Source organism: Diorhabda carinulata, chromosome 1 (assembly GCF_026250575.1).
Source record: "Diorhabda carinulata isolate Delta chromosome 1, icDioCari1.1, whole genome shotgun sequence".
Taxonomy (NCBI): Eukaryota; Metazoa; Arthropoda; class Insecta; order Coleoptera; family Chrysomelidae; genus Diorhabda; species Diorhabda carinulata.
Genome location: NC_079460.1, coordinates 11,507,850 through 11,531,736, shown reverse-complemented (window position 1 = coordinate 11,531,736; position 23,887 = coordinate 11,507,850). Strand labels below are relative to the sequence as shown.

The 23,887-nt window shown below is 31.9% G+C and overlaps 1 protein-coding gene across 4 annotated transcripts in view; it reads left to right on the top strand.

Moving 5' to 3' along the window:
• Positions 1–5,954: 5,954 nt before the first annotated feature.
• The window catches only part of LOC130894048 (agrin-like), a 451,778-nt gene continuing 433,845 nt past the window's right edge, over positions 5,955–23,887 (top strand). For 2 of the 4 annotated variants that reach the window (XM_057800666.1, XM_057800652.1), the window contains exons 1-2: positions 5,955–6,115; positions 6,566–6,656. In XM_057800666.1, coding sequence (XP_057656649.1) covers positions 6,605–6,656 — 52 coding nt within the window. In that variant the 5' untranslated portion in view covers positions 5,955–6,115; positions 6,566–6,604. The remainder of the gene's footprint in view (positions 6,116–6,565; positions 6,657–23,887) is intronic. The other 2 variants (XM_057800642.1, XM_057800614.1) reach the window with 1 other exon arrangement.

Below are 23,887 nucleotides of genomic sequence, written 5' to 3'. Positions count from 1 at the left end.
TTCTAAAAACGGTTATTCTTATTATGCTTTTGGAATAACAAAGTTTGTTTTGCAGCTTCCATCCCCTAAACTTTTGACGATTTATTTTTGAAAACTTTGCATTTTCCAAATAAAAAAAAAGTTCGAAAAATTCAGATCTGGATATTTCTGTGGTGATTTCCATCTACGCATCTATTTAACCGAGTAACGAAATACTCACGAATGGATTTGCAAAATGGAAAGGCATAAATTTATCTTGAAATCAAAAGTATTTACTCCGGACACAAATTAGGAAATCACTTATTCTGTTTGCAAAAACTCTAAAATGTAAATTTGGTTTATATATATGTTTAGTACTAGCACCGCCATCTATATACAGAAGCTCATATTGAGCTCATTTCAATATTAGTTTCGTATATCTCGGCTCTTGACTTTTTGTCACCACTGAAATGAAGATGGCGTCTGTTTTTCATACCAATTTATTTTTTCATTAAGACCAAAGTTTTGTCAGAATGAAGAAACATATTTTTATTAAATAATGTGTACACCATCATTGAAATATAAATTGAAATCTCTGAAAAATTGAATTATATACTCCTCAAATAGTGGTTGATGGTCGATTGCCCAATAGTGCCATCTCTTATTAAATAGCTGGACTCCATAAATTTTGAATATTAATTTCATTAGGAAACATTGTTTTTTGAGTGCTTAGTTCTCTTTGTATCCAATAGAAAATAATATTGATATACAGGGTGTGCCAATCTTGCTAGAAAGCTGAGTATTAGGGGTTCATTTTAATACATATCAAAAACATATTTTTATTAGATGTCTTTTATGTCCATTCTTTGAAATTATCTCGAACGAGCGAAACATAATTTTCTAAAAATGAGAATGAGGTTTTTTTAGTTCTTTGAGAGGTGTGTACAAATTTATATGAGAATCTTAGGTAAGTAAAAGAACCCTCTGTAACTTATTGTGCGTCAAAGAAATAGAATTTACCTAACTGACTAATAAAATGCGATATCTTCGTAGTCGATTAAATTGTAATTATTTGTTATTTTATATACAAAGTGAGCCCAAAATTGAAATTCTCATTATATTTCTTATTCTCGTTTTAGTATTCCCTATACGTGAAATTTATATGAAAATTGCTAAAATTAATTGTAAACCGTAATTATCACCATTTCTTCAAAAACTGTGATCAATCCGGTATATTATACAGGAGCTCCCATCTAACAAAATAATATGTTTGGTTTGTAAAGGAGTTGCAACAATCTGTATAGTTCATAATATGATTTTTGATGATTTATTATTATATGGTAAACTCTGTGTAACACTTTCAACATCTATATTATGCTAAAAAAAATAAATAACTATGTATAAAAAACTTTTATACATGAATTGGTGAAATTCATTTGATATGATGAGACATCATATTCCTTTTAGAATGGTTCAATAATTATTTAAAGATCGTCTATTTGGTTTGCTTGATTATTTCGGAGACGTCCTGTAGATAAGTTTAGATTGTATTTCAAAAACTAATGGCTTACCCTTATATATATGATCATCCACTTTCCAAAGTTTTTACAAAAAAATGTGTTTGTAAGAACGGAATTTTTTTTGAAAACTTCTAGGAAACATATAGCCCTGTATATCATTATTGATACAAATATTTTCAGAAATAAAATAATGTGGAGGCAATTATATTTTCGTTTGCCAAAAATATGTTTTCAAAAATCTATTTAATACAAAATTACAATTAATTTTATATTATTGAATAATTACAATTAATATCTTAAGCGAACTAACTATAATACATTAAAAGCTGTTTACAATTTTTCATATATATAATAAAATTATTGCTGACAAAGTATTTACGATATTACATTTTATTTAATATAACCTTCTAGAAATTTCACCATGTAACTCCTCCATCCCTAAGAATGAAAAATGACGGAGGTATTTTTCATATCTTCTCTTCTTCTTTCTTCTAATTCGATTTCTTCGTTTTTCTTTCCTTCAATTTCTTGGAACTTCTGTGCTCTTACAAATTTTCTTTTATATTTTCGAATTAACCATAATAGTATTAAAATTATACACATGATTATAATTATTGTAAATAGTCCTATTGATACATGGTTTTGTGAATTGTAAATTTCATGGATTGGTTTTATATTTATAGCGATTTTATTTATCTCGTATAATTTTTCAAAGTCTATTATAGTTAAATTTGGAGATTTATAAATTCGATGATTTTAAAATTTGAAGTTTAATTTCGGTTTTATTATTGATTTTCCTTTTTTGATTTGTATGTTAGTTGAAGATTTCACTTTCTATTTGGAATTTTTACAATCGATGGATAACTTATTTTCAAATAACGGTCCGAAACACATTTGGAAATCACTTGAGTTTCTGAATTTGGAATTACTAAAAGTTCGTTATTTGTCACTTGTTCTAATATAGTTTCTTGGAGATTTATTTCAATAACAGTATTCAATAGTATAGTTTTCTTTTAACTTAAATGTTTCTTTGCAATAATATTTTTCTTCTAACACTGGACATTCTTCTTTGATAAAAATAACTTCTTCTTGATTTCTGGCCAAATATCGTATGATTTTGGATTATAGGGCATAAATGGAAAAATTCGTAGGTTTTGGGTTTCAACATTGGAACATGGGTAGCAAAAATAATTTTGGATTTGGAAAAGGTTACTTGTGAGCCCAGAAAGAGATAATACGTCAAAATATTATTAGATTTTAGGATTTGTTCTTCTTTATAGAACTATGAATTGTATTTAATTTGGAAAATGTTATCGCGTTTTCAATATTATCAATCAATGTAATTAAACTTCGACAGTCCAGTTTAATCTGTGAAATTGTACTGTAAAATTATTCAAAGTTATTATTTTATTTTCTATCGAAATGTAAAATTTCTCTAAATTATCAGAAAGTTTCTATTGATTGTTCCATAGAGTCGTAATCGATTTATTATAATGATCAATTAATTTTTTGTCTAACGATATTTGCAAATTTACTTCATGAATTATTTGTTTTTGATTTTGTTGTAAAACATTTATAGTATTATCATACCTTTCTTCATCATCTGAATCTAGACTTCCAAAAGCCATTTATCTATTTTGCCTTCTGCATTTATTAATCCTCTTTTTAATCTGAAATGTGGATAAATGTTTTCTGATTTTTTATCTGAGGTATTAATCAAAATTTCTGTTCTGCTTAGTGATTGTCCAGCTAAATTATGATATAAAATAGGATTGGTAGCGTTCGCTTGAGATAAATTATTTTTTAAACTATAATAATATTGTTTCAGATTATTAATTTGTATAGTATAATGCATATTTAGGGTCAATGTATTCTTTAACAAACTGAACTATATTATTCTCTAAATCTCTATTAGGTAGAATTACATATATACGCGTATTATCAAAACATTTTTCTCTTTTTGTCCTTATATTATTTACTTCGCTACTTGTTATTAGAATTTGATGTTTATAAGTGTTCAATGATCTATTTGAAATTGGTATTTCTAATATCGGGCTTTCTAAAGAAGAGTGTATTGTTTCCGTATCTGAGTTTCTGTTTAATGGTGGCCGTATTTGAATATCTGATATAATATTTATTTTATCATTTGTATTTTTGACATTTTTTATTTCTTTATTTTGTATGATTTTTTTCAACATAATTTAAATATGATGAATCAGGTAATAAATTGTCATCTATTAATTCAAAATAATTTGGTAAATTGTCTATTTCTCGTTGAATTATTGAATCCAAATCATCGATGTTAACATTTGATGATTCCGTTTCTAAGGGATTTATATCACAATTTGGTTTTATTCTTGATAATGGATCTGCTACTAAATTAGATTTTCCTTTTAAGTATTTGGTTCTTTAAGTGACATTAACCATTGTAAGGGTTTATGATCTGTATATGTAGTAAATTTTCTTCCAAATTAATAATGTCGATAATATTTACACGCCCATACAATTGCTAATAGTTCTTTTTCTATCGTCGAATAATTCGTCTCAGCATCATTTAATGTTCTTGAGGCGTAAGAGATTGGGTGTCCTTCTTGAGATAATACTGCTCCTATTGCATAATTGTTTATTAAAATCTGGATAAGCTAATATAAGTTCTGAAGTTAATAGTTGTTTGCAAATGTTAAAGCAATTAATAAACTCTTGTGTGTGTTCCACTTTTTTGTCTTTTTTCAAGCATATTGTCATTGGTTTTGTGATTTTTGCAAAATTTTTAATAAATTTTCTATAATACCTATCCTAATAGTCTTGAAAATGATTTAATTTGTTTTTGCGTGTAAGGTATAGGAAATTTTTTATAGCTTCAACTTTCTTTGGGTTGGGTTTAATGCCTTCTGGTGTAACAATGTGTCCAAGAAATTCTACTTCTTTACATAAAAATTCGCATTTATCTAGTTGAATTTTTAAATGTGCTTCTCTTAATTTGTAAAATACTGCTTGTAAATTTTGCATATGTTCTTGTAAGCTTGTACTAAATACTATAATATCATCCATGTAGACTAAACAAATTTTGTTTTGTAGTTGTTTTAAAATTTCGTCCATAACTCTTTGAAATGTTGCAGGTAAATTTTTTAATCCGAATGGCATTCTGAGAAATTCGTAATGTCCATTATCTACACTAAAACCTGTTTTCTCTATGGATTTTTTTGACATTTGAATTTGGTGGAAACCACTCGCTAAATCAAACGTTGTAAAATATTGGGCTCTTCCTAATTTATCTAGTATGTCGGTAATGTTCGGAACTGGATATCTATCAGAAATAGTTTTTTCTTTTAACTTTCTGTAATCAATTACCATTCGTTTTTATATTATTATTATATTAACTCTGGGCTCATAAAATTGGCCAAAGAGTTTCTCGAAGTTTTCAAATTTATCAACGTAAGACATAGCATCTTCTAGCGATACAGGTTTTTTCAAATACATATTGTTGGGTATGGTGCCTGAACATCCTGCTATGAAGGTGTTCAAAGCTGTTTTGTCGCAATGGTTGATTTGACATTATTTGTCAATTTCACCTAAATTCAAATTATTACTAATTCTTTGGATTGTTTGGCTTTTTAATAATTGTAGTCTATTTCCAAACCTTATCAAACTTTCATTTTTATATGTTCGTGTTTTTGTCAATTCTTGTAGTATACAATCTAAGTCGCGTCTGTCTGCGAAACACTGTATTAAAGCTTCTTTTAATTTGAACCATGTATTTAGTTCAATCCTATTTCCTACCATCATTTCTGCTTTATCAATTATTTTTTCTTGGATGCATTCCAATACGTCATGATTGTTACTGTCTTGGTCATTATAGATCGAATACGTGTCTATTAATTTCTCACATCTATTAATAAATTTATTCAATGTATTTATAGTACCATCATAAGGCTTTATGTTTTCTAATTTTAATTTAAATAGTTCCCATTTAAGGGTTTCTGGATTAGTTATTGCCATTTTTGCGTAATCTGAATTATCTACTAAGTTTAAATTACAAAATGTAGGTATTTAATAAAGTATCCAAATCGTTCATATACTTGATTTGATCAAAATTAATAAATTATCTCTTCCTTACTCGGAATTGATAAGGATAGATAAAAAAAGTCCTTCGTTGAACTCGTACTACAGTACTAAAGTACTTAGTCGGAACTTTAATCGCACTTTGCGTGAAATACTCGCGACCACACTATCCTACTAACTGCGCCAATTATATTTTCGTTTACCGAAAATATGTTTTTAAAAATTTATTTAATACAAAATTACAATTACATACAATTACAAATAATCTAGAATTTTCTCTATGCAACTGGGCCTCTCTTTTGTTAAATAACAAAAAATCTTCAAACTTTTAATTGTAAACAACTAATAAAATCAGGTTTTGAAACAAAAAAGGAATTTTTTGTGTAATTGGGATTCGAAAGTGGACAGAATTTTATTTTAAAATATCGTTTTAGTGAGAATGATTTTGTAGGGATTTTGTTTAAACATTTGAAAATAGCACATTTAATGTGAAAAGTAATTTTTCATAAGAAATTTTCGTGTTATATTTTGTGTAACTTGAAAAACATGAAGGTGAATTCGACAAATTTGATTAGGTGCGTAGTTTTTTACTTTTTTACATGGAATTCAGATATTTTTTGTGAAGTTCATTTTGAAAATTTGATTTTATTGATAAAATTTTCATTTATAACTAACTCACTTAAGTCAAATAAGTTATAAAGTCTTATATAACTTTGGATTTATAATACCGGGTACCATCTAAAAATTGTGGACTTGATATTATACGAGGGGGAAAATTTTAGTGGCTGACAGATTTGAAAAGTAATAAAAGTTTTTTTTGAATATATAGTTATATACATAATTTTCAGTTATTATTCATACAGGGGCAATCTATATATAATTATAATGTTTAAATGAATGGTTTGATGTGAATAAGTAAAGGGGACACAATCAATGTATTGAAGCAGACATTTGTATGATTTTTTATACTTTTTCAATGCAAGGGTGTTTAGAAAAAATTCAATTACAATTCATGTTTTTTTCAGGTGTTGGTGCGCGATTCTACGCGAAGTTTTAACTCGTTAATGAAACGGAAGGTAAATGTAGTGCACTTTCGATCATGCAGTTTGCCAAAAGGTAGGTGATGGATAAATAACAAAAAAAAATTATTTTTCAATGTTTGTAACAAATATTTTCAACTACATATTTGACGTTTCTACTTGGTACTGCTAGATAATTCAATTCCTTTAAATGTACGTTGAAATTTTCCAATATTGTAAATCAAATAAATTTTTCTCCATCCATTATTCCAAAATTTATGCTTAGAAATCGATATTTTTTCCAAAAATTGAATGTAACACAATTTCAATATGATATAGGAGGTATATCCAAAAAGAAAGTTCCATTTGGTTATAAGGAAAACATAGATACGTGTACAGGTGAAAAACATGTTTTTTTTATGCTGTTAACGTAATTTTCTATGTTGTTTTCAAAATTTTATAGACACTTGTCATTGCGTAGCTCAAATTTTTGTATGCCTTCTTATAAAAGTTTGCCGCATGTGTTTGGAACCATGTTGTAACATCTTCGTCAAAGTTGAAGTGTTGATCATCAAAGAAAAGATTTCAAGTGTAAGAAGAGATGATAGTCGGTAAGAGCGAGGTCCGAGCTACACGGAGGATGAACAAACACACCTCAGCCAAATTCTTGGAGCAGTTTTTATGTCACAGTGTGAGATGGGGCATTATCGTGGAAAACAACAGACACCATTTGACAGTAATCCTCGGAGATCGTTCTGTTTCTTAATTGTCTCGCATGTGCATAAATCAAACGGCAAAATGTCCGACCAAATGGTGGAAATGAGTTGTCGATGTGTCAAAATTTGCTTAGGGGTATCGTAAGATACCAAAATTTCATCCTCTATGACTATTCGAAATATAGGTTTTCATTGCAACTTAGAAAAGAAACTTACATTGCGGATGTACTTCGTATGAAGGGAATAGAACTTTTTATTCAAATTATTCTAAAATTTTCGATCCGAATTATCGCATCAAATTTTGATTGAATTTTTTTTTGTTATCTATTGAGTGAGCAGAAATTTGATCAGTTGATGTTTGTTTTTGTGTTTTTGGGAATTTTGAGAATATTTTGAAAATATTTTAATTAATGAAAAAAATGAGTTCTCCAATACACCTCAAATTCACTTTGATTCGAAGTAGTAGTACAGGATGCTTATAGCCGTTTCGAAAAAATATGAGAATATGGTCTACAGATATGAGAATATCTTTAGTCCAGATATTTTATTGCTTGTTCTTGTTTTTATGGTTTAATAAAACATCTTCTTCCATTCAAATTCAATTTAGAGAAAAGCGTTGATTATATTATTGTTTTGGTGGAAAAAGAGATCATTTTTTTAATGACTATCATCATTTTGTATTAGCGCGGAATCAATTCTTTGTACACACTTGTAATTTACAGAAAATAATATGGAAATAATCTGTATTCGTTATGTAAGATGGAATACACAAAGTTTATTTGACGAAAATATGACAATTCAATGAAAAATTATCTCTCCTTCTAACACACTTTTTGTCATCACCTCTTCATTTGATTAGAATCGCTTTTCAAATTTCACACACTAAAAATTCTTTTCTCTCCTTATCAATCGAATTAAGAGAACATTTCTCTTCATACTATAAACACTACCGCCCCCTGCCGGCCAGATGCCAAACTTAATAGGATTCTGTAGACACTAGCGCCCTCTGCCGGCCAAACTAAAACACGAATTAGCGCCATCTAGCGAGGAATAGTAGAACTGAAAGTACTTAGCCGCTGCAAGTTGAACTAAATGAAAATTCAATTTGTGTTTAATTTCTATACACACTAGCACCTCCCGCCGGCCAAACGCCATATTAAACACGATTCTATAGGCACTCTCGCCCCCTGCCGGCTAGACGCCGAACTAAATACGTTTCTATAGACACTAGCGCCTCCCGCCGACCAAACGTCATATTAATCTCAATTCTATAGACACTAGCGCCCTCTGCCGGCCAAACGCCAAATTAAACACGATTCTATAGATACTAGCGCCCCCGCCAGTCAAATACCAAATTTAACACGATTCTATAGACACTAGCTCTCCCTGTCACCAGACGCCAAACTAAATACAGTTTATATAGACACTATCGCCCTCTGTCAACCAATCGCTAAACTGAAACGCAACCTAGCGCCATCTAGCGAAAAATAGTCGAACTGAGAGTACCTAGCGGCCGCAAGTTGAACTAAATGAAAATTCTATTTGTGTTTAATTTCTATACAAACTAGCGCCCTCTGCCGACCAGGCGCCAAACTGAAACACGAACTAGTGCCATCTAGCGAGGAATAATCGAACAAAGGGCGCTAGAGTGTCTAGAGAATTGTGTTTAATTTGGCTTTTGGCCGGCGGGAGGCGCTAGTGTTTAAAGAATCGTATTTGTCTGTGTCTATGGAATCGTGTTTAGATTGGCGTCTGGCCAGCAGAGGGCGCTAGTGTCTATAGAATCGTGTTAAGTTTGGCATCTGGTCGGCAGGGGACACTAGTGTGTATAGAATCGTGTTGTAGTTTGGCGATTGGTAGACAGAGGACAGATTAAACACAAATATTATTTTTATTTAGCTCAACTTTCGGCCGCTAGGTACTTCCCGTTCAATTATTACTCGCTAGATGGTGCTAGTTTGTGTTTTAGTTTGGCGTTTGGCCGGCAGAGGGCGCTATTCTATAGAAACGTGTTTAGTTCAGTTTGGCGTCTGGTCGGCAGGGGGCGCTAGTGTCTATAGAATCGTGTGGTAGTTTGGCGATTGGTAGACAGAGGACGATAGTGTCTATACAATCGTGTTTAATTTGGCCTTTGGCCGGCGGGGGGCGCTAGTGTCTATGGAATCGAGTTTAGTTTGGCGTCTGGCCGGCAGGGGGCGCCAGTGTCTAAAGAATCGTGTCTAGTTTGGCGTCTGGCCGTCAGGGGTGCTAGTATCTATAAAATCGTTTTTTTTGGTGCCTGGTCTGCAGGGGGCGCTAGTGTCTATAGAATCGTGTTTACTTTGGCGTCTGGCGACAGGTGGCACTAGGTCTATAGAATCGTGTTGTAGTTTGGCGTCTGGCCGACAGAGGGCGATAGTTTGTATAGAAATTAAACACAAATAGAATTTTTATTCAGTTCAACTTGCGGCTGCTAGGTACTTTCAGTTCGACTATTTTCCGCCTCAGACGTACAAACAAGCATAATAAATCATTGTCCACTTCAGGTTTACGTTTATCTGCAAAGAACATGCTATCTTTATCTCACCTAGGGTAATTCTCGGATTTCTTTTTCAAAAATTACTTAAAACTATACAGAAAAATTTATCATGAGACAATAAAAGCTGCCAAAGATATTTATTATAATAGGAGACTCGCTAATTCTCGTAATGTTTCTAAATAAACATGGTCCATTGTGAATAATCTAAGAAAAAAGCTTTTTCATCGAGCATAATCTCTATTTCACCTGATAACCTTAAAAATTACTTTGTGAATGTAGCCAAAAAATCTTTCTGATGCTTATGCTAACTTACAAAGTTATTTCTTTATGTCCATAGTTTTAGCAGAGCTTCACAGTACAATTAATGACATACATATATATTCTGGAATAATCTGGAACTGTAGGACTTACATAAAAAATGATTTCGAGTCTGCCAAATGCACAATAAATCACCTTACCACTTTAATTAACATTTCATTCCAAAATGGCACTTTTATTTATATTATACCTCTGAATAAAGGAGGAGATAAAAATCAAGCATCGAAATATCGCCTAATGCACTTTTTCACACGTTATCTAATATCATAGAAAGATTAGTCAAAGAGAGGCTTTTATCATATCTGTTTAAATTTAAAATACTCAATACCCATCAATTTGGGTTTTTGAGTAACAAATGCACAAATGATGCTATATTCCATATATGCCATCACTCAACTGCAAAACTTTTTGTGATTTTTCTGAGGCAACAAATTGTAGTGGACAATTCCTTGAAATGGGAGTTACATATTGCCCCCTTACCTTAAAAATGAAGCTCCTCCTGTTTTGCGCCGAGATTAGTTTCAAAACAACTGAACTCAGCCACCATCTTAACAGTTTATTACGCCCTTATTGAGTCGCATCTCCGATATGCCTCTCCCTTCTGAGGTACGTGTTGTGCGACTCAATTTGATCGAATCTTCAAATTACAGAGTAGAGCTGTTAATATTTTCCCGAACTAAACAGCAGGGCCTAATCAGATTGAAAATTCTGAGTCTTCCTTCCTTATTCATCTTTGAATCCCTTTGCCTAATTCGTAAGCACGCTTCTTCAATTTTAGAAAGGTCGTTACATGGCTATCCACTTAGGAATACGAAGCATGACCTTTACCTACCTACTCCACGTTCAGAATTAGTTAGGGGTTCAATATTTTGCAAAACATGAACAATCACCTGCCAATTGTAATCTCATTGATATCATCTTTTACCGCATTCCCGCAATAATTTGAGGGCAGATTTAGTGGAAAGTGTCTTCTACTTTGTAAAAGTCTATTCTAATAATAACATTCAATTCTGGGCATGCTGCATACTGCTTTAGTTTTTCTTTGGCCTTATTTACTAATTATTACCTATTAGTACTTCTTATAATTTAGTCACTTCTTGTGTTTTCCTTCTGTATTTTGAAATTTTATTGTATTTTTATCTTTATTTAGTTATTTTTATGTTTGTTTTTACAAGCTTTTATCTATTAATCGTAACGATTTTTTAACAATAAAGCATTTCTCTCTTTCTCTATGTCAGGCTTGTTAAACTCTACCTTGAATGAGGGTGATCCATGGACAAGAAGAGTATATACGATTTTTTTTGTAGGAACGTATGAAACCAGAGTGCGTTCATTTGTAAAACCAAATAATATTCTAGATTTACCAACATTTTTATTTTCATTGGCCTGAAAATTATCTCTTTTAATTCTTCTATAAAAAAATTTTTAGATTTCTTTGTTGGGCATTGAATGCTATTCTTCGTCATGATTGTTGTCATCAACCTCAGAATTCGTATCGTGTTCACTTATATCATAGACATTGTCCATTTTATCCCCATCACTATCACTTTCAACCTTCTCAAGTTCCTTTAATCATTCAAAGGTCACTATTCATTGTTAAATTAATTTTTTGTCAAATATTTAGCAACACAAAATATAACAATACCAATGATATGGTATTGAAGGTACCGAGAGACACAAGGTGTAATGGCAAAGGAAGTACCCGTTACATATACTTTAACTATGGTTGAATAATTTATATATTTGTGCTTGACAGACAGATACATATCGGAGAATATAGGTAGGTATTACTTACTAGTTGAAATTCATTTATTGAATATATAATCATATTCTTAACATTACGGATAAAGTACAGTTACAAAGTATTTTGTTGATACTAAATAGTTCAGTATTTCACTCTGATTCAGGATCATATTTAGTTTTTTCTGTAAATATCATATTTAGTGTACTTTATTTTCTTTGTGAAGCATCTTGGTTGTTGAAAATTAGACAAGAGCGTTGATTGGAGGTAACCAATTGTGATCTTGAGTGGAGTGGTCACAGCGTGTGGTTTCTAGATAGACCATGACAGCGTTTCTACCTACTTCTACTTATATTACAAACCATTAGTTAAGTTTAACGTCCATACAGTTTTCTCTCCAATTAATTTATCTGGGTAACCCCATCTTAACACTCAGTTTTCTAGTCCATTCATATACAATATTTAGTAAATTATAATTAACACTCGTGTTTTTATTTTATAACAAAACTTGTATATTTTTATCTATATATACAAATAAAAGTATATAGTATCAGATCAGTAGCAATCAGTTTTTTTTTGTTTTCTGCAAATGAGTACTCAAATGCCTATTAATTGACCTTCCCTTAATTTGAACTTAATCCTTAATACGAGTGATGACCAGAACAATAGGCTTGTTTCCACTAAGAATAAATCGGATGACTTTGAGTTTCTAGTGATTAATCATGATAATTAGTAAATAAAAAAACAACTCTTTTACAAAAATAATAAAAGATTAATAATATTTTTGGAAAATAAAATCGACAAAATGAAGCGTTTAATCAGTTGACATTGAACACCAATCAGAAAAGCGTGAGGTCACACCTCGGGAAACACTATGTTTCGAATGCCCACCAAAATCGAATCCTGCTGTCGAACGACACTATGACCTGGAGGAAGGTACTTGGGGGAAGAAGTGAACTATATCCGAGAAGCGTTGGACTCTGCCTTCGAAAAGTTTATGGGCTTCAAGAGAGGTACTGGACAAGCTAGACATGGTGTCACTACAGAGTAAAGTCAAGATTTGTTTACTTTGCCGGAAGATTATTCACTGACATGAAACATACCTTCCAGTACCAAGAATGCACCTTCTTCTACCTGGTGACCAAAAACGAATTACAAGATCAATACACCTACCGCGAAGTGTGAGAAGTGCTGCAAAACCTCCGAATACATAAGTATTCGAAAGCTCGGAAAATATATTCAAGTTAGTCCACTTTGGTGTTTACTTGCCACGTTCCCAATAAAAAACTATATATATATATATATATATATATATATATATATATATATACAGGATGATTCATTAAGAATGTCCAATCTCTGAACTGTAGTCCTCTAATAAAAGATACGGTTTATCTGTTTTGTATTTTAGGGATTGGTTATTAATAAGAAACAGGCCAAGCATGCCATCGTTCAGTTTTTCAGACGGTGCTTGCTTCTCTGATCACTTCACTTCAACTAAATTTTTTTATTTTCACCTAGAGATCTACTGTAATAATATTTGCTATGGTTTTGCCTAATATTTTGAAGCTGTAGACGTTTCTCCGTTGGAAAGAAAGACCTGAAGGCTGAAAGACCTGCTTCAACTTCGTCTGAACCTATACCATACGCGTTGTGGAAGCGATAATATAACTTATGTAAGGAATCCACGTAGTTAGAGAGATGCTGATATTCGTGTGCCCTTCGAAGTACACGCTGGATGGTTGGTTGTGGCGATAATCAAATAATAGTCTAAGTGATTTATAGATTGTGGGATCCCTCAGCCTTGCCAATATGCTAATCATATTAGACCTTTCTATCTCCTGAGACTTACAAGCAGCTATAGCCTCTCTCTCAGAATCTATTTTAACAATTTTGACCTCTTTAAATAAGTTTTCTAGACTAAAGCTAGATTATTTTTTCACATTGTCAATTGTTCTTAGATTTTCTTCCACCTAGTGTGTGAGATGATTTGCTGTATATGGAGGCGGAATGTTTGACACTACCACATAATTTCATCCTCCTTTTTTGTATGGTCGGTCGTTGATATTGTATTTTTCACTGTTTGTGGTCTATTGCTAATATTTGTCTTATTTTTTTCCAGCATAAGTGTCATTTGCTCAATACTTTGTCTCAGATCAGCTATTTCATTTGATAACATTGGTGAGTCGTGAACCTGAACTTGAGTAGATCCATCATGATTGTCCATGAAACTAGTTCCTGAGATGTAAATGTACTGTTTCATGTAGATTTTGTCTTACTTAAAGCGCATCTCAAATCATGTTCCATATTGAGACGATTTCTGGCCTTTGGTTCTAATGTGTGTTCTAATTTGACAAATCACTCTCACACCTGTAGTATCAAGCGGTACCAATATTGTTAAAACTCTGTCTGCTATGATAGGATAATCAGCATCTGCTTTTTTCCAAAATGTATATAGGTAATAATTTTGCAATTTGACTTTTGAAATGCAATTCCTCACATGGCCCAAAAAATTCTACTTTAGATGATACATCTTCATCCTTAGAAATATTATCATCTGTCAAAAATAGTCTAAAACCCAGGAGTTTGTCAATCGGTTATCCATGTCCAGGAAATATTGTTGCAGTGAGCTTATTACTGATGACCAATGCTGTACCATGGAATCTTGAAACGTAATTTTGTCAGCTTTATCGTTTTCCAGTTGCGCCCACACTTGTGAAAACTTTTTATGTCACCAACTCGTTTGTATAATTACAATTTGAGAATAAATCTTGCCAGTTTGTCTTGCAATATCAAAATATTGGTAATATTTTCCTGTAATGAAATATTCGGGCTATTGATATCACACAAAAAATCAGCTGGACACTGGACGAATATTTTATCTGTTTCTTTTTTTGATCTTTGATTTTCCATAAATAATCTTAATTTTTCACGAAGATCGAAAACTCTATTCAACACTTTTCTCCTTAATAGCCAGCAAACCACTGTATGATGGAAGAGTTAAATTTAGTGCCAACATCATCGTATCTAATAAATCAATAGAAAGCATCTTGGCAGCTAAATCGTAGCGAATTATCTAGCAATGATATGACAAAATTACAGTTTCTACAAAGTCACTACTCATCTATGAAATACGACTTTGAAATGTAGTATTGGAGAGTGAGATCTACTTTATCTTGACCACATGCTGTTCACCAATTACAATCAATACTGCATCACATAAGCAAGGCTTAATGAGATCCTCTCCTATGGTATGAAGATTTTTATTCACAGCAATGCAATAATTCTTACCTCAAAAGATTTTCACCCCCGCGGCAAGTTTTTAAGCTGCAATAAATATAAATATATAATATTAATATTTTGATGAAAACTTAAAGGAAAGTCGAAACGTCAAGTTTTTCTATCTTTTTAGAATTATTAAGAAAACTAATTTTGAAATAAAAGAGACTTAAAATGAAGAAGAAAATTTATAAACACAAACATATCAAAAGGTCTAATAACTAAGAAGAATATATTGACAGAAAGATACTAAGAATCAAACCAGACCAGACCTTATAATAAAGGATAAGAGAAAAACGATATTTATTGATACATGTAGCAATTTAAAATAATACATTCACAAAAATATCAAACAAGACACAAAAGGGCAAAAAGGGTCTCTTAATTTTCAGCACACAAAGAAAAAAAGTTTAAAATAAAAAAAAATAGACGCAAAATAATCTGCTTACAAATGGAAAATTTTAAATTATTACTATCAAACATGCAGAGGTATATTTTACAAACTTTTAGAAAAATTTTTTGTCAGAGGATTACGTCGCGTCTTTGTTCATAGAATTTTTTGGTGCTTACGATGTGTTCACATTCACTTTTAGATAGATAGACGTTTCCATTAACTGTGAATTCATATTTATTGTCACAGTAGAATAGTAGGTTTAAAGACAATTTATGATGCGTTTCGAAGCCTCAATAAGTAAAATGGAATTTCAACATCGTCTTTTTAAATCTCCATAAAATACGACATACATATTTTATTATACAATTTATTTATATTTTGTCCCCAACTGTGACAGAGTAATCATTCATTGTTGAACTGAAAAATACGATGATTTCTGCCATATGAGGATAAATCAAAAATCTCAAGAGAGAGAGAGAGAGAGAGAGAGAGAGAGAGAGAACATCGGTATACCACTCATAATTTCTCTCTACTGTTTTCTGATTAGATCGCCATGACCAAGGAGTTTCGAGTAGGGGACATGGCTAAGGAGAAGAATAACAAGTTTTTATTTTAGAGTGGTGTGTAGAGAGATAGAGAGTGGTGAACCATGTGGCCCAGAAAGGAGGATAAAATATAAATATGAAATTATTGTAACAGTAAAACACACATTTCTATTTCTAAACATAGACTGAATCTTCATTGTGAATACATGAAGGCAACCCCTAACAAGAAGAAAAGGAAGTCATGATGCAAGGCAGGCAGGAGTCTTCAAAACAAAGATAACTGACACCACCATCGATAGTCCTTGGTTCAGGAACTCTTTCAGATCTTCGCAATGTCACAGGAGCTTCTTAACTGGCATCATTCTCAGACATTTCATAAACTTCACCTGAGCTAGTTGACATTCCAGATCAATCAGTTTCCTTGTCATGTTCTGCTATTGAAACTGATGGTCTTAAGTTACTGATCCCGTCTGTATTTACTTTGTTGTTTACTATAACTTTTATGTGATTACTTACATTTTCCATCATAACAATATATGTGCTAGTGGATACGGTATTTTTCTTAGAATCATAAACTCTGTAGCCCCTAACAGTGTCACCACAACCAACTTAAATTCATTTTGTTGACTTTTTGTCCCACTTAAGTCTCTTCTAATTTGGAACATGAACTATTACAGGTCTTTGGAATATTCTTAGATAACTTACATTAGGTTTACTTCCATTCCAAGCTTCGTATGAAGTTTTATGTAAACCAACAACTAATGACCTATTGCTTGGGTATATATGAAAATGTTTTCAATTGTTCTGAACAATATTCACCTCCAATATCCGATCTGAGCATTATTATTCCATTGTTTGTCTGGTTTTTGACCATATTCTAAAATCTTTTGAAACAATCAAAAATTTCCTGATTGGTTACAAATATACAAATGCCATTTTTCTGAAACCATCTTCAAAAGTAACAAAATACTGTGTACCACCAGGAGAAATATTTTCCATTGAACCACACACGTCACTGTGGATAATCTCCAATAATTCTTTAGCGTGCGTATTACTAGTCTTAAAAGGTAATCTGTGTTGATACCCAGAACATGATACTGAAAGCTTTTTCTGATAAGCAACCATAACTTATTGAATAGTAGTTTCACTGCTACAATTTTCAATCCATTATAACTGTGTGAAATACCGCACTAAATTCATTCGACGTTTTTGCTTTATTTTTCACATATGTACACTTGTTCTAAAAATGTCCTGGTTACCACGAAATACACTACCGCTATCATTAGGCTCGATTTGCATGTCCAATATTTTTGTCTTTACAGAGTCTGTTTTTATAGCTATACCAGAATGTTCAATTTTTGTTTAATTTTCACAATTTAGTTCACGTAATTAGCCATCGAATCACAATTGTCTAATCGCGTCAAAATTAAATTACGCAACAACCCACTAACCACTCTGCATATTATGTTCCTATCATAACACATGAGTTTGTATACATTTAGGAATGATTTGAATAAATAACTCAATATGTGATACGTTTGATATACTCCTTGGAAATGTACATATATGGATAAAATTGTTGTCATGTCCTGAATTATTTAGATGTGTTTCATAGAGTGAGTTAGTAGAAGGGAATAATGTTTGGTCAGCTCGTTGATTGGCTAATCCTCAGGCCCTAGAGAGCTTTGTCACTGTGAGTTAAGTTCGTGGATTGGCGATATCTCCAAATTTTCTTATGAAACTTCGATAATACGCGCAAAGTCAAGAAAACTCCCAACTTCGTTTTTATCTGTTGGTTAGGGCAATTACAATGTATGGAAGCAATTTTTTTCTGGATCACCACCACACTTCCAATGCTAACAATATGGCCATTGTTTTGAAATAACGGAACTTGTTTGGGTTTAGCATCAGCGGGCAGCTTAAAATCGATTGAATACGCCTCCTAAATTCCTCAGATGTTCGTCACATGTCTTTGATAATACTAAGATCCAAATATGCCAGGCGTGTTTACCAAGATAACTATTTCAAGTCGTTTTCCATAAGTCTAAAGTGGAAAACAGCTCGCTGCCAGCTAAACTATCCAGTGTTTCGTTAATTTGGGGAGAGGATAGCTATCTTTCTTCGTGACGTTGTTTAACTGACGATAGTCCACAAAGAATCTCGTAGTTCCATCCTTTCTCATGACAGACACTAATGGAGATAGACACCCATGGCCAAGTAGATGGTTATATTACTTTCTCCTATTTAATCTCGCGAATTATTCTTTGAGCTTTCTCTCTCTTTGCTCTTGGTAGTCTGCGAGCTGATTGACTTGGCATCGTCAGTATCGTTTCATGGCTGATGTTCTACCAGTCTTTTCTCCTGCACCAATTCCCAATTGGATTTGTCTGCAGACTCTCACCGCAGAGTATATTTCTTCGCATTCACTTCTTCATCTGCGTATACACTGTTATTGTCACATTTGAGAGAAGCTATCATTAAAAGAGGGTCTTTGAAACTATCTTGGCTGCTGCACGCTCGTAGCCGCCAGTTCTAGTTGTTCTGCGCCTATGGTTCTTCATTTACGAGAGTCCTGGAACGCGTACACGAACACCGTACATGCCCTAGTACTCCAAAATTCTAGCATCTTAACTTCTTTGGCTTCCTCGTAACACTACCTTTTAACATGTTGACGATTTGGTCAAATTTGCTCTCGTTACCTTCTTCGTGTATGGTTCTGATCTTGTTATATGGTAGCCATCGTGGCTACTACATATTCCAGGGCAGCACTCAGGGAATCTACTAAAATTTTTGGATGAAGCGTCCTCTGCATATCATGGTCGCGCAGGCCATCAATGAATGACTGAATGCCCAAATATTCCCTCATGTTCTCTGGTGCTTCGACATGTTTCCGCTTTCGGTTCCTCAACTGCGATTGGTACACTAGTAGTGTACACCTAATTAATTAATTCTAGATATTAGAGTTATATGACAGATTATAAATTAAAACAAAACCAAAAAAAAAATGTTGGGTATCCAATTAAATCAAATAATAAGATTATAGATTATAGATTCAGGAAAGTATAATACTAGCAAAAAAATTGCAAGAATCAGAAGATAATCCAAGGATGTTTATTTATTGAAACATCTTTTTTGGTTACGATCCCTCAGCCTCATATATATCCGTCACCTCAAATGGCACTGATGTGTTTATTAATAAACACATTCATGAAAAAATTCCATTTCCTCTGCTCCAAGAGGCCCCATGCATCTTAAAAAATTCTGATTCTAATGTATGAACCTGCTACAATTCTTCATTCGGATATACAAGAGAGCCTCTGAAAACCGTTCTCAGCCAGTCAGGTTCCTCAGATGTCTCATTTGTTTTTGTGCTAATACCTAGAGAATATTTATATTTAAATTTATATGCGACATATCCTGCAATATATTTTAAGCATTCAAGACCTATGGTTTTTTGATTTCAAAATTCTGCAAAACATTTGAAACTTCCTTATATCCTTTCTCCAACAGTTCTCACGATGGTATGTATAGTTTTGAGTGAAGAGAGGTGCAGCTACTTAATTTCGTAGTTGAGGAATTCTTAATTCGCAGAAAATTGTATATGTAATTAGATAGAAACCGTGTATGATGTTTTGACATTTACCATTCGGTTAAGTAAATAGAAACTAATTTAGGTCAATATTTGCAGTTTTATGAATAGAAATTTCTATAGAATTTGAAATATAAGATTATTATTTATAAATACATTACAAATACGCTTATGATTAATTGGGAATTAAAGAAAAATGTACGATTGCAGAATATTGTTAATTTTTCCAAATGTTCATAATGTGTCAAAAGATTTTTTCAAATATTGTTCATAAGATCTCATTTTCTAGACTATTCATTTTATTTCTTCGAGAAGATAGTGGATGAGTTTTCATAAATTATTCATTAGTTTGGAAAAGTCCCTATAATCCAGTTACTTTTGCCGTACACGTTGTATGCATAACTTTTCTATATGATGGAAATATTAAAACAAAGTGATTAATTATCGTAAGTAATGAAACGAATGGGTTGATTTTTGAATGAAGTCACAGTAAGATATACAACTGATAACTAGTAGTAGAAGTAATTCAAAATCTGTCAAGAAGCTAGTTATGAAAGTTGATTAGCTTTCATTTATGTTGATAGTGCTGAATTTTTTAATTTTCAATTGTATAAAACAGTTCATACATTTAGAAATTGAACTTCCTGTTAACCTGTTGAATGTTCCTACTTTCAAAATACAAACTATTCTTTTAAATTGAATTTGATCTATAATTTATGGATTTTTTGAATAAATAAGTACTTCTTCAAAAATATTGATAAACATTCTGAATTTTATTTGACAAAGCAAGCTTTAGGATACTAAAGGCTTAGTCAGAAAAGTAGAAAATCCCTATAGTATAGTTTGTGTTTGGGACGTTTATAATTTATATGACAATGATGACTGCAATTCACTCAAAAGAGAGAAGTTAGTTAGCTAGTTTCGCTCAGTTCGGTACTTCTTAATATCTTTAGTATAGTGATATTCATCACACTGCGTCTTCAGGACTATATTCTTGATTCTTCCTAATCATTACACTCATTTATGAATGTAGCATCGTTAATCACATCATGACAAAATGAGTAATGTTCATCATAATCATTTGAAGTATCTTTGAAATTGTCTTATTTCGTGAAAGGCAACATTTTTATAAAATAAAACTTCGAGATATGTCTCGACCGATACTGCTTTATTTTCATAGACACCGAAAACATTATATTTTTGAGTGTATTTGATAAATGAAGAACGACACTCATATTCTGATAGGGGTAAGAAAATAGACTAATATATACTAATAGACTGGGTGAGATACGTAGGAAAATTTCCACTTGAACAACTAAATATGTTCCTGGTAAAATGATTTGTTTAGTATTTGTAATTATAAACTTCGAATCTGTTTTAAATTCAAGAAATATCTGTAATTCACCCCGTTTTTTCTGATGATCAATATGTAATACATAATAAGGTCAAATAATCACATATATTGCGTCCAAGATGTCATATCGTATATTTCAATATACTTCTGTTTTCTTAAATATCATATTACTTCGAGAAAATATTTTAATAAATGAAAAAATATGAAGTATTACATATTATTCTTATTGTTTTATCATGGCATTTAGGAAAGAATTTGAATTTAATGATGATTCAAATAACTCAATATGAATCTACAAAACTCAGATTTTAAAATGAATGCTGCTTTAAATACATATTTGAGGTAGCGTCTGTAGTTACCATCTGTTTATGTTTTAATTACATCAACTGGTTCATTACAGTGTTACTATTTAGAATTCACTTCATAATTATCAAGTTTCAAAATTACCGTGAGAAATTGTAATGTGTAAACAAATATGTTGACGTAGGAATTAAAACGCTTTATCATAGTATTTGTAGATGCGATTCTCTCTCAGTACCTCTAATATGTGAATCATGAAGTAAATTCACACGGTTTTCTAGCTACCTCATTTTCGATATATAATTCCATCATATCATTAGCACGCCTACAGTGCAACGCTATTCTTAACATTTTCTTGAAATAGTTTACATTCGTATTAGATTTAAAATTGTTATTATATTTTTATTATTATTGTGCAAAAAGTATTGTTAGAATATCATATCTTAATTACCTGAATGCTCAATTGATAACCACATTTCAGTGTAAAGTATAATAATATGTACTATACCTACTCACGTATACCAAGTACAGTTCGTGATATCAGTAGAACAATCTATAGAAGATTGATTTGAAATTATTTTGAATATTCAACTCATAATTATCAAAATGAATTAAAATAATAAACATTAAACGGGTTGAATATCTACCAGCAGCCAAACGTACTATTTCATATGAATTTTGCTCAGTGTAACATGTTGGCTAACAGAAGCGAACTGCTGGCAGATAGTAGCACAGTGAACTAGCTGCGCGTATCCCTGGTCTTGTAGAATGAGCAAAATATCGGCGACTTTTTGCTGAGTTTATTGTTTTAGTATAAAAAAATCTTAAGAGAAATAGAAACAGAGATTACGTTGCAGAAAAGTGTGGGTGAAATGGTGGCTAGAAATATGATGCATCGATCGAGATAGTAAGATATTCTAAAAATAGTGTTGCTGAGGATGAATAGCAAATGAGATGCTAGAAGGAGGGGATTTGAAAATGGAAATAACAATACCTGTAGCTTCAATGCTAGATGTTGAGAAATTTCAGCGACACAATGAAAAGAAGTCAAATTCAAAATGTGAATATTGAGCTGAGCCTATCGGTATATAAGAAGCAATTCGCGATTTGAATGTGAAACGACAAGGCCACTGATATTAAGCTTAGAAAAAAGTATTTAAGATGGATATGAACACACAACGTTTGGAATAATATGTATAAAGTTTCTGAAGATGATAACTCCGTTTTTGATGTGTTAAGTTTTATATACTGCTCCGCACAATTATCGCATATTTTGTCAAATGAAAAATCGATTGTCTAGTGTGTCACAGATACGTACAACAGGTCGAATATTCATGTTTTTCCTCATTACATCAATGATTATTTTTATCATAAAATCAAAAAATAATTTCGTGAATACATCTGCAAATCGCTGAGTGTGCGTAACATGCGAAATACATACGTTTGCTTTGCCAGGCACCAGTCGAGATATCTTTGTGCACTGCAAATCGGAATATTAGATATAATTAGTCAAATCCCAACGTATCTCACTACCGCAGTCTAGAGCAACGTTGGATGTTGAGACTGTCCGTATACACATTAAATTATTGCACTTGTAGCTCGCGAAGGTTATATCAGTCTGAACATGGAAATTTTGATAGATAAACTGTTGGACAATAGCGTGGAATTAATTTTCTCTCCTTCCTTTAGGTCTATAACCAAATAAACGTACTTTCAAAATAGAAACTTATTTGCTTATTTAGGAATCAATTAATTAGGCAAACAAGTTATTCGACAATAATTAAATAGTGATTTTTGATCAAGTATCCGAAAATATAACGACCAAGTAAAGAATGATATGTACATCTTCTCTATAATCGATAACTGCTGAAAATTTTGATTTTGTTCTGAGGGGACATGATGAACAAAAAAAATTTTCTGAGTCCTGGTTTATTTAGAGAAATTACAAATTTTTCTGCTGAACTGGATTAAGCAATTAGATATTGCAAGCGACTGTCTGTGAATATACATAAAAATATATTCAAAAACATTTTTTAGAATGAATTGCCGTTTATTGTGCACATATTAAAAACTCTTTCACTTGATCAGATCTATCAAGAATATGTAACCAATAAATAGCAAGGAGTCTATGATTTACCTGCTTCCTCCTTTCCTACCTATATTGAATTAACCGACATAAACCCTCAAGACAAGGAAACATTTAGTGTCTCTTAAAAATTCTGATATTTCTCTTAGCCCTGCCCAACATCGAGCTTATATCGCACACAATCCAATTTAATAAAATCTGAACTTCCTTACTTGCTTCTGATGCCTTTCTAACTTTTCAGGTGTGAGGTTTGTTTGACTTAAGGCATTACGTGAAATGACTTCATCAAAGCTGTTTTAACCTTTCAAATCCTGTGACTTTGTTTTATTTTTTATCATCTTATTTCTCGATTTCATTTCATATTCATGATAAGAGCAAGCCATTTTAATTGTCCTTTTCTCTTATAATGTCATTCCATTTTGTCGTGAATTGGTTTATTGTATATTTTTCTTTCTGTACTTGTAAACTGCTTATTTGTTTCTGTATAA